Source organism: Centropristis striata, chromosome 17 (assembly GCF_030273125.1).
Source record: "Centropristis striata isolate RG_2023a ecotype Rhode Island chromosome 17, C.striata_1.0, whole genome shotgun sequence".
In the NCBI taxonomy this organism is placed as follows: Eukaryota; Metazoa; Chordata; class Actinopteri; order Perciformes; family Serranidae; genus Centropristis; species Centropristis striata.
In genome coordinates, this window is record NC_081533.1 from 32,768,469 (window position 1) to 32,781,502 (window position 13,034).

Sequence of the window (13,034 nt, forward strand, 5' to 3'; positions counted from 1 at the left end):
TACAAGTACGTCAATATTTTATGAAAGAAATCCGGGAAAATGAAACTGCAGAATTAAACGAAATAATACAACTAATAATACGGGCATATAATGGTACCTGTAAATCTGTTATTTCAAGGCTTTCCCAAGGCATTGCAAAGAGCAGAGATAATACCACAACATACATCAAAGAGAGATGGGAGAGAGAATTAAATGACAAAATAACCTGTAAACAATGGGATAATATGTGTGGTAATGCTTTTTCCACGTCTTGTTCTATGTATTGGCGTGAATTCTGTTGGAAGAACCTTGTTCGTTTCTTTGTAACACCTAAAATGAAAACATATTCAATAACAACGGCTCACACATGCTGGAGGAAGTGTGGAAATGAAGAGGCAAACCACTACCACATCTTTTGGAGTTGCCCAGGACTACGACCTTTTTGGGACGATATTGTGGAAACCATACGAAGGATACTGGGACAACAGGTTCCTCTGCCATTTACAACTCTTTTTCTAAGTGATTTACCAGACGGGATGGCAGAAAATGATAGATACCTCTTGAGGATAATGTCTGCAGCAGCAAAAAAAGCTATCACCCGTAAGTGGCTGCAGTCAGACCCACCCACAACCTCTGACTGGTTAGAGGTCATTAAAGAAATTCACCAGATGGAGAAACTAACCTTCCTGCTCAGACTAAGAAAAGGCCTGTATTATGCAAGATGGAAAAAATGGACGGCGTTCTTGACAAACGAGGAGGGTCATACATGACCCCCCCCTTCTACTTTTATTTTATTGTCTTGCTAATGCTCTGTTTAACGTGGTGTATAACCGCCAGATACATTCCAAGGGACATATATTGTTTGGACTGAGTAGTGCAAAATTTTATTTGTTGATCGTCCTCACGTGATACAATTGCCTGGCTATGTTATTTTTCATTTGAATGTACTGTGATGTTGTCATGTTTGACTATTCCTGACATAAAAACTAATAAAAATATAAGTATAAAAAAAAAAAAAAATTACCTTGAGAGCCATTTGTCAACTTTCCACATTATTAGTGTTTGTTTATTTCTTTTTTATCAATCAATCAATCAAACTTTATTTATATAGCGCTTTTCATACATATAAATGCAACTCAAAGTGCTTTATTTACTTCCCGCAACATAAGTATATTGCATTATTGTCACATTATTGTTATTATTTAAAAGAATATGCAGCACCATAAAACATATTCGACCACATTAGACCTAATTAAGGGATTCTGTATTTTTTCTATAATATATGTGTCATATTACAATTATACTACACTGTGTGTATCTCTGCATATATTTTAATATATTTATTAATTGATGTTCATACTACTACAAGCAACAACCTTTTTAACCTATTTAACATGCTAAAATATATTTAATCCGATGTGCAATATCTGTAAAATTCAAAGTACTTTCAGGAAAAAAAAACATAAAAAATATATATTAATATATATTATGATAAATGCCAAATAGCATAAATGTATGTATATAATGCGTATTTATGTATAAGTTATTTTTTTATTCTTATTCTGTCTTCTATATAAATGTGTCTGTATCTGGAGATGCTGTGACAAATAAATAAAGTTATATCTTATCGTACCTTGAAACAATAATGATGATTAAACTAAACAAATAACTAGCAAAACAAAATATTATGAAAATAAACAAACGTCAAGAATAATCAAACAAATCTCATAATTATTGAAAAACTAAATAAACAACTAAATACTAACAAGAAATCAGTGGTGGAATGTAAATAAGTACATTTACTCAAGTACTTTACTCTTGTACTTTACTTTAAAATGATTCTGCATTTTTATAAATTAAACCTCACAACAGTATATTAAGCATTTAAAACTAGCTCTATCTTTACAAAATTAAAACATTGCTTCCATAAATTCATCACGAAAAATATTCTAATATGATATTAAGACTATATACTGTAACTGAGTGGGGCCATTCTGCATAACCAGTACTTTTACTTTTTTAAGTACATTTTGATGCTGATACTTTTGTACTTTTACTTCAGTAAGTTTTGAATGCAGGACTTTTACTGTAGTAGAGTAATTCTGCAGTGTAGTATTATAACTTTTACTGAAGAAAGAGATCTGAATACTTTTTCACCACTGCAAAAAAATAAATAACTCCAACAATCGTATTTACAGGTCTCAATACATTAGAATATGATGGAAAAGTCCATTTCCAGTAGTTCAGGTCAAATAGCCCCAACCAAGTGTTGAGTCATATAGATGGACATACTTTTCAGAGGCCAACATTTCCATATTAAACATACTTTTTACAATTGGTCTCAAGTTTTTGAGACACTGAACTTTAGGTCTTCATTACATGTAAGCTATAATCATTATAATTAGAAGAAATTGAATCCATTAAGACATAGATAGATAGATAGATAGATAGATAGATAGATAGATAGATAGATAGATAGATAGATAGATAGATAGATAGATAGATAGATAGATAGATAGATAGATAGATAGATAGATAGATAGATAGATAGATAGATAGATAGATAGATAGATTACTTTATTCATCCCTGAAGGGAAATCCGGTTGTCACAGCAGTCCGGTATTCAAGAACAATAAAATACAATAGAATAAAATACTGAGGTAGCATAAATAAAACAACAATAGAAAAAAACACAGAATAGAACAAGGACAAGGACACTTAAGAAGTTAAAAAAAGAACATCAGTTGGTAGGATGGTTGGCAAGATGATGGTAATAATAATTAAACTGGTGATATGATGCAACAATGCTATAGTGACTAGACCCTATATAATAATAATAATAGTACAGTATATAATATATATATAATATAATATGTAATAATAGATAATAAACAATATAAAAATAAAATGAAAAATATAAATAAAGTAATTACAAGTAAAATAATATAATATATCATAATAATAGTAATAATAATAATAAATAAGGCCGGTATAATAATAATAGTAGTATATTACAGTATATAGTAATAATAGTAATGGCAGCAACAGTATATATAATAATAATAATAGTAATAATATTAATAACATAACATAGCAAAGTGTCGTGCATAGATTTAGTGCATAGATTTTATTGCATTTTTAGTGCATGCACCAGTGCATGAAACATGGAATGTTTCATTCTGTGTGTAATGGATCTATATCAGTGGTTCTCAAATGGGGTTACGTACCATTTTTAAAATATACATTTAAAAAGTAGCATCCATGCAAAAATCCTTTAAAAATAATTATTTAATAAATATTTTAGGAAAATATAAGTATAAATTCATAAAATGATTTTTATATTCAGTAGGCTATTAAATTTAATGATCCTAAAAACCCAGAGTGTCCCCCATACCAGGATGGTTGGACCCAACCTGTCAATCACCTGGCATCACCTGTCAATCACTTGAAAACTCAAAGATGGAGTCGTGGTTGAAGCGTAGCAGTTATAGTTTTAAATGGTTACATGCTCACTGTTTTTACTACATTAGTTTGAATCACTACATTTTAGTGATGAGATTTTTTTTTTTCAAATGTTTGAATTTCGTATGTGTTTATCAGTTCCAAAGTTTAATATATCAGACACTGATGGCACAGCGCTCTGCTTTTAAGTCTTTTAAAAAAAAAAAAAAAATGTTTTAAAATGCTTTGCCCTGGTTAGGGGGTGCTTGGTTGAAGAAATATTTCACATATTTCACTGATCTATATAATATGTTATTTCCACTTTTTTAATTGAATTACTGAGATAAATAAACGTTTCTATCATATTCTAGTTCAGGGATTCCCAAAGTGTGGTGCGTGGACCCCTGGGGGTGCGTGAGCTGCTGCTAGGGGGTGCGCGAGATGAAAAATGTAATGGCGGTCTGATAATGACACAATTACATTTTTTACCCCCACACAATAAAGACGTGTTATTAATTAAATAATAAATACAGGCTATTCAATTTTGTGTCATTTATTGTTCATTTTTGCATCTATTTTGGTCATTTTTGCATCTACTTTTTTGGTTGTTTGGTATTTTTTACATGTATTTTTGGTCAATTTGTGTCTATTTTGATAATTTTGTGTCATCTTTGGTCATTTTTGCATCTATTTTTTGGTTGTTTGGTAATTTTTACATGTATTTTTGGTCAATTTGTGTCTATTTTGATAATTTTGTGTCATCTTTGGTCATTTTTGCATCTATTTTTTGGTTGTTTGGTAATTTTTACATGTATTTTTGGTCAATTTGTGTCTATTTTGATAATTTTGTGTCATCTTTGGTCATTTTTGCATCTATTTTTTGGTTGTTTGGTAATTTTTACATGTATTTTTGGTCAATTTGTGTCTATTTTGATAATTTTGTGTCATCTTTGGTCATTTTTGCATCTATTTTTTGGTTGTTTGGTAATTTTTACATGTATTTTTGGTCAATTTGTGTCTATTCTGATAATTTTGTGTCATCTTTGGTCATTTTTGCATCTATTTTTGGTTGTTTTTGCTCTTAAATTGAGCGTAGAAGAAGTTATCTTCTTGTTCTTGTATCATTTTTCCAACCTGTGTTATGATGACGGGGTTGTTTTCACTCCACGCTGATTTAAATTTGCAGCAATTTTTGTTCAACGCAGCTCAAAATATTATAACATTTTCCCAACTGATCTGCTTTCTACCTCTGATCCTGAGCCTGTCATCATCCTCCACCTTTAATATGGCTGTAAAAAATCTTATTGCATTTTGGTTTTTTTGAAGGTGTGGGGGATTGGGGGTGCGTCAACCCAGTTGGGACATAGAAGGGGGTGCACGGCTGAAATAGTTTGGGAACCGCTCAAGGTTATTATAGTTAACGAAAACTAACGAAATAACGAAAACTAGAATTGAAAAAACATTTTCGTTAACTGAAATAAAAATAAAAACTAGAGTTTTAAAAAAAACGATAACTAACTGAAACTGTATTGCGTGGTTACAAAACTAACTAAAACTAACTAAAATTATAGTGGAAATGTCTTTAGTTTTTGTTTTTGGCAACTTTTTTCATTCATAATTCAGTGTTTATATTTGAAAATGCAACACATGGTGAATATGTTTACTGAGACTGGGATGTTTACACTAGAACCAAAATTCAAAACACCCAGAACTGTAAGAGTTAATAACCTTATTGGGGCTGAGATGGATAAAGGAAATAAATGCAAAATGTATTATGACCACTTTGAATCTGGCACCCAACACATAGCCTATTACAAAAAAACTAAAACTAACACTAAAACTAATAAAAACTAAACTAAAACTAAGCATTTAAATAAAATAAAAACTAAACTAAAACTAGAAAACTCACTCTAAAAACTACCTAAAACTAACTGAATTTTAAAACAAAAATTCACAATGAAATTAAAACTAAAACTAATGAAAAATCCAAAACTATTATAACCTTGGAACCGCTGTTCTAGTTTATTGAAATGCACCTGTATTATTTAAAAAGAATATGCTGCAGTACCATAACCTTCCGCAGGGGGCAGAGTGACTTATAACGACGCTGCCGTTATTGAGCGTAGAAGAAGACAGAAACCAAACAACATGGCAGCCTGCGTAGAACACGTTTCCACAGAGACAGATCCTCCAGAAACAGACAAACCAGAAGCCCCAGAAACCACCAGAGACCCGGAGACCTCAGACTCGGAGCCGGCAGCTCAGGACCCGGACCCAGATGAGGACGAGGATGAGGACGGAGGGGAGCCGCCGGAGCCGAAGACCCGAGACACCCCGGAGGACATCCGGCTGGAGGCCATCGCCAACACGGTGGCGCTGCACCCTTCCAGGGACATGCTGGTTTGCGGGGACGTGGACGGGGACGTGTACGCGTACTCCTACTCGTGCACGGAGGGGGAGAACCGGGAGCTGTGGTCCTCCGGGCACCACATGAAGTCCTGCCGCCAGCTGCGCTTCTCCGAGGACGGGCTGAAGCTGTTCAGCGTGTCCCGGGACAAGGCGGTCCACATGCTGGACGCGGAGCGGGGACAGCTGGTCACGCGCATCCGCGGCGCGCACGGGGCCCCCATCAACAGTCTGCTGCTGGTGGACCAGAACCTGCTGGCGACCGGAGACGACGGGGGGACACTCAAGGTCCGGGTCTTTAAACTGTATCCATACTGGTCAGGTCCGACAGGCTGCTCTTAAAGGGACAGTACACCCTGGAATCAAAAATATATATCAAATATATATATATATATATATATATACACACACTACTGGTCAAAAGTCTTAGAACACACTAACTTTTCCAGAATTTAATTGAAATTTATGCAGTTTAATGTCTGTCTATTCTGAAATTAATGCACATTTGCAACATTTAAAATTCTTTATTGAGCATGATAGTGTTTTGAAAGTAAAAAAAAGATTCAAAATCACATTTTATGTTGGACTAAAGGACTAAAAAAAGACACAAAATGACCAAAAAAAGATACCAAAAGACAAAATGACTAAAAAAAGACCCAAAATGACTTACAAAGACATGAAAAGAATTCAAAAATGGACAAAATAGCCCAAGACTCCATAGAGTTAAGTTGTTAACCCATTTCTTGTTCCCTGAAAAAGGCCTACTTGTATAATTCTGAAATGTACATTATTTTCCAGTTTTGGTTAAGCTTACCTTTTTTTATTTACCTCTGGCAGTTCACCACTTACCTTTGGACCCTTTCAAGCTGTTCATTTGACTTGAACTGCTTGAATTTCAATAAAAAACTGGAAAAATTGGGGTGTTCTAAAACTTTTGACCGGTAGTGTATATATCAAATCAAACTTTATTTATATAGCGCTTTTCATACATGTAAATACAACACAAAGTGCTTTACAAAAACTAAGAATAAAAACAGACAATAAAAATGACCAAACCCACCCGTCCCATCCCCACAAACACATCTGTATGTACACACATGCACATAGACACCTACGCACACAAACACACACTCAGACTCACACACAGCACATATTAATTGGTCATATTTATTCAGGGTCTCTGCAGCAGTGGCGGTTCTAGACCAGTGGGGCCAGTGTTTAATCAGAGGGCCACATTAGAAATGGCAAAGATGACATTTAAGCATTTAAAACCTTTATTTTAGCTTATTTAAAAATCGAATTTAATAATACTAGTGCAGTACCCATAGGAAGTATGTATTCATATAGTGGGATATTGTATTTTTTTTTTTTTTTTAACAATTTATTTATTAACATTTTTTTATACAGTTTACAGCATCAGCAATGGCAGTAGAACTTCAAATTCCACCCAAACCCACCCCCCTCCCAAATCAGGCCCCAAAGGCCAACTCTTGCCTTAATCCCTAATAATAATAATAATGAAAAATAAATAAATAAAATAATAATAACAATAAAAAGGATAATAATAACAGTAATAGTAAAGTAGATGATAGATAAATACAATACAGAAGTAAATAATAGAAAAATACATTAAAACCATAAAAAATATAAAGAAAGTTCAAAGTCCAAAGCACAGTAAATTACATTAAAGGTCAGGATATTGTATTTTGTAGGTAATGCTGACTTCCGAGAATAAAATTACATGGATCTTCTCTGTAATGATTTCTGCCGGGTTGAGTCGGCAACTCCCTGAGATGGCATAAAATGATTAAATCTTTCAGCTCTTCTTGACTTTGCAAAAAGTTATTGGAACCAAATTAATCATTCAGCATTAAAAAATTACAGACTTTTCTCTCAATGTCTACGGTAAGACGTCTTTTTGAGCTCTTTTCATTCCTATGGAAGTTGGCCGGTGCAACATGAAGCTGAAAAAGGTCAACTTCCGAGTATAAAATGCTTTACTGGGAAGTAACCCATACAAAAAGCATTCATTTTAGAGTACATTATGTCATGAGTGAATTCAATTGTAATGATCCCAGTTGTTTTCTTTAAGGTAGAAGAGGTCTTTGATGGCACAGAATTACCTTCTGATGGTCTTTTTCTCAGGTCAAGCTGGTCTTAAAATGGTCCAATCTGATATTTTTATGGTCTAAACTGGTGTTTTAATGCTATAAAGTTGTTTTTGCTGGACTTCAAATGGTCCATGCTCATATGTTGATGGTTTCTTAATAACTTCAGATGATCTTTTATGGTCCAAAGTTGTCCTTTGAAGGTCTGAACTGGTCTTTGTGGACATTTTAACTGTACTAGTCTTTCGTTGGACTAAGCGGATCTTTAAATTCCCCCAGGTCTTCCCCTGCTGGTGTGTTGATAGTTGAGGTGTCTTTACCAGTCGCTGTAACTTGATTTGTTGTTTCGTGTCTTCCTGAAGGTTTGGGATATGAGGAAGGGGACGGCCATCATGGATCTGAAACACCACGAGGACTACATCAGTGACATCGCTGTGGACCAGGCCAAGAGGATCCTTCTCACTGCCAGGTAATAATAAAAACATCCAAAGCTGTCAAACCTTTCTGAACCCACCAACAATCTGTCCTGTAGGAGCTCTAACTTGACCCTTTGTGCTCCCGTACAGCGGTGACGGCACCATGGGCGTCTTCAACATCAAGAGGCGGCGTTTCGAGCTGCTGTCGGAGTACCAGAGCGGCGACCTGACCTCGGTGGCGCTGATGAAGCGGGGCAAGAAGGTGGTCTGCGGCTCCAGCGAGGGGACCGTCTACATCTTCAACTGGAACGGCTTCGGAGCCACCAGCGACCGCTTCGCCATCAAGGCTGAGTCGGTGGAGTGCATCCTCCCCGTCACAGACAACATCATGTGCACCGCCTCCATGGACGGATACATTCGGTGAGTAAGCTCTAAATTCCTCTAAAACTTCTCCTTGTTGGACCAATTGGTGGACATTTCCACTATATTGGGTCCCAACTGGATCCATGCTGGTATTTTAACCGTCCAAGCTGGTGTTTTTGTTCATCTGGTGGTCTGAGGTGTTCTTTTGTAAAGGCCAAGGTGGTATAATGAGCCAAACTGATGTTCTCATGGTTTGAGGTGGTTTCTTAATGCTCTTAAATGGTCCCAAATGGTATTTAATTATCTAAGTGTATTGCAAGAGGGCTAAAATGACATTTTAAAGTTGTAATCAGGTCTTCAAATAGTCTAAACTGACGTTCTGAATGGATTAAAAATGGTCTGCCATAGCTATCATTGCCTCCAGCCATTCAGCTTCCAAATCACAGTAACAGGGTCCAACAATAAAGAGTGCACCAACACTACAATATTGTCACAATATGAAGATTTTGGTTAAAAAATATTGTGATTTTGGATTTTTTCCATTTTGCCCAGGCCCAGAACTGTGGTGGACCAAAGCTGCTAAAACGAAATAAATAACCCAAAAAAATTATTCCTCTAAAAACAGGGGTCCCCAAACTTTTTTCGGTGGGGGCCACATCAGCTTTTCTTTCTGTGATGGGGGGCCGGGGTCAGTCTATAACAGGAAATGATATGGGTCAAAGTGACCACCAGTGTTATTGTGTAAATATAACGATCATTTGTTGGCCTTGGCACCACCTGTTGGTTTGCAAAAAAGTAAGAAAAAGTCTTCACATGTTTATTTTAAGTACCACAGATATTCCTTTTATTTTGTAGAAAATAAAAACACAAGCTGATGCCAGTTAACAATGAGGTTTGGCAATCACGTAGATCGGAATATACCATTGTGTGAGGGGGTGAAAATTAGCTACTACAGTAAATAATTCACAACTAAGGTCAGTTTTAATTAGAACGCCTACCTTAATCATTACATGTATATATTTTATAAATAAATATATAATAAATGCATGCCATGTTTAGAGGGATTGTTTGGGATAGTTAAGTGGGCCACTCCAATTGCTTTGGACGGGCCGGAAGTGGCCCGCGGGCCGTAGTTTGGGGAACCCTGCTCTAAAACTTCTCCTTGTTGGACCAATTGGTGGACATTTCCATTATATTGGGTCCCAACTCGATCCATGCTGGTATTTTAACCGTCCAAGCTGGTGTTTTTGTTCGTCTGGTGGTCTGAGGTGTTCTTTTGACAGGCCAAGGTGGTATAATGAGCCAAACTGATGTTCTCATGGTTTAAGGTGGTTTCTTAAAGCTCTAAAATGGTCCCATTGGTATTTAATTGTCTAAGTTTATTGCAAGAGGGCTAAAATGACATTTTAAAGTTGTAATCAGGTCTTCAGATAGTCTAAACTAACGTTCTGAATGGATTAAAATGGGCGGCTGTGGCTCAGTTGGTAGAGTCAGTTGGCCCCCAACCGAAGGGTTGGTGGTTCGATCCTTGACCGTCGCAGCCTACATGCCGAAGTATCCTTGAGCAAGATACTGAACCAATTCACAATATAATTGTCACCAACTCTCACCACCACATAAGTCCCAGACATGCTATAGTGTGATATTGAATGTTTTTTTTTTCTCTGTCCTCCATCAGAGCGGTGAACCTGCTCCCCAACAGAGTCATCGGCTGCATCGGGCAGCACGTGGGCGAGCCCATCGAGGAGCTCGCCAAGTCCTGGGACTCCCGCTTCCTGGTGAGCAGCGCCCACGACCAGCTCATCAAGTTCTGGGACATCTCCACGCTACCCAGCTCCACCGTCAACGAGTACCGCAAGAGGAAGAAGAAGGACGGACGCATGAAGTCTCTCACCAAGAAAGCCCACGGAGACAACGACTTCTTCTCAGGACTCGTAGAGGAGACGGAGAAGAAGGAGGAGGAGGAGGATGAAGCTGAGGAGGAAGAGGAGGACAGTGACAGTGGCAGCGATTAAAAAGAGATGTTCCTCTCTGTGCCTTTGGACAGTTCAGCCCTGAATGAGTGGGCAGACGTTGTTGGATCGTCCCAAGTTGGGAGAAACCAAACCAGCCGTCATTTGTAACTTCTACGATTGTGACGTAGAAACAGAAACAGAAACCTCTGTTGGTGCTGATGAGGTTCATTTTTCATACCGACACAAATCGTGTTTGGATGAAGACTGAATGTCTCTTTCCTCCTGAAAAAACATTCATACTGACTGTTGATGAACCACATATAAAACCAAATGATCAGACACTAAATGTGAAGTAATGACTTGTAATGACTACAGGTGCATCTCAATAAATTACAATATCATATAAAAGTTTATATATGTCAGTAATTCTATTCAAACAGTGGAAAACTTTTTTGGAATATTACAAAAGACCAATTTTAAAAAGTATGTTTAATATCGTTAGCCTCATAGCATATTTGCCTTAGTCATATTTGAACGTTTTCGGAAAACAAGAAAAAACACAATTTTTAGTAAGCCCATTGGTATTTTTAATTGATATTGTAACAGTAAGTTCAAATAGAAGTGTGAACAAGTTTGCATAAAAAATTAAACACATACAGGCAGAGTACATGAAAGTGACTTAGGCAGAATATGCCCTGACTAAGGCAATTTTTTTCTTACACATAAATAATGTAGTTTGATTTGTATGTAGTGGCAAAAATGACTAAGGCAGAAAGTGATTTTGGACTCTAACAAGTGTTCTGATAGGCTGAGAACATATGCAATAAGGCAGAAAGATGCAGCAGTGGTAGGAGAGTAAAGTTAGGCAGATATCACAATTTGGCCAAAAATTGACTCAGGCAATTATGCTATGAGGCTAACGATATGGAAATGTTGGCCTCTGAAAAGTATCTCAGTACTACTCAGTACTTGGTTGGGGCTGTTTGACTTGAACTACTGGAACTACTGGACTTTTCCTTCATATTCTAATGTATTGATATAATCCTGTAAATGATTTTGTGGTGCAGCCAAACAGAGTATTTATTATTATTATTATCTGGTCAGACTTTGATCAGATATTTAATAAATTTACTTTTTTATTCAAGCAAATTCTAACGCAGCTACATTTGTAGAAAACATTCAAGAAGTTTTTAGAAAAAAGGGGGAAAAAGTTACTTTTCTTATTTTTTGGAAGAACTGTTTATATTGAGAGGTACCGTATTTTCATGTATCTTTACAAAAAACTTTTTCATTTTTATTTTTTGCTCTATGCAAACAGGCAGAACAAATAGGATTCAACTTATATTCTCTGACTCTGATTTAAATCAAAATTAACTTTTTTATTCAAGCAAAGTTTTCTGTAGCTGCATGAGAGGAAAACATTCAACAACCTTTTTTTAAAAAAATGGGGGAAAACGTTGTTTGTTTGGTTCGTTTTGAAGAAGAAGATGATGAATTTTTGACATTGAGAAAAGTTCAGTGTTGTTTTGGTTTTGTATTCAAAATGTTCCAGCCTCATGCTAACAGCCTCAGTTTTCACCTTTCTGCTGGGTTTATTTGTGGAAAAATGTTTATATGAACATTAAAATTGTTTTTTTAATATGTGTGTTTATATATATAGTTTTTGAAATGTTAAAAGTGGTGAAGAAATGCAAGTTTGTGCACATTTTAGCAATTCAATGTGAATAAAGTCTGTATTTTTATAATCTCAGAAGACTAACCTACGTTAATACCAGTTAATAATTACGGGATTATAAGAATTTTTACCTTGAAGAACCGTGAAGAATATTTGGCAGTCAATTTCAATTATGATTTTTTTTTTTTTTACATACAAAGGCTGGGGAACTATTAAGACATTCTTAGGCCTGAAATTGATTTTTCAAGAGCTAAAAACCTGCTGTCTAATAATAATAACTTCTTGGAAAGATGCAGCCCAGCCTGCTTCAGACTAATTTTTTTTAAAGATTAAACTAAATGAGAGCGAAACAAACATCAAAAAACGGTTTGATTCAACAAAACGTTACAAACAATACCAGTCAAATTAACCCAGATTAAAAGCCAAATTTAAAAAGATTAAATAATTTTTTTTAAATTTCCAAATTATTTCAGATTATTTTATTGGACAACAGCAGGGAAGTGACATTAAAGAAGAGAATACCAGTAATGGTAAAATATATATTGTTCTATTGTGTGTGTGTGTGTGTACGATAAAGACTGAGGTCCACATTTAGAAAAAAATTAATAAAATTAAATATGTTCAACTTTATTCTCGTAATTAACTAAATATTTTCGACTTTATTCTCTTAATTAATTCAGTATTTACGACC

The 13,034-nt window shown here is 35.5% G+C and overlaps 1 protein-coding gene across 1 annotated transcript; it reads left to right on the top strand.

The window, feature by feature from the left end:
• The first annotated feature begins 5,496 nt into the window (after positions 1 to 5,496).
• wdr55 (WD repeat domain 55) lies at positions 5,497 to 12,479 on the top strand. The gene is made up of 4 exons (XM_059354260.1): positions 5,497 to 6,114; positions 8,297 to 8,403; positions 8,501 to 8,770; positions 10,392 to 12,479. Exons 1-4 carry the CDS (start codon positions 5,569 to 5,571, stop codon positions 10,726 to 10,728), a joined length of 1,260 nt encoding a protein of 419 aa, XP_059210243.1. The 5' UTR covers positions 5,497 to 5,568; the 3' UTR covers positions 10,729 to 12,479.
• The last annotated feature ends 555 nt before the right edge of the window (positions 12,480 to 13,034 follow it).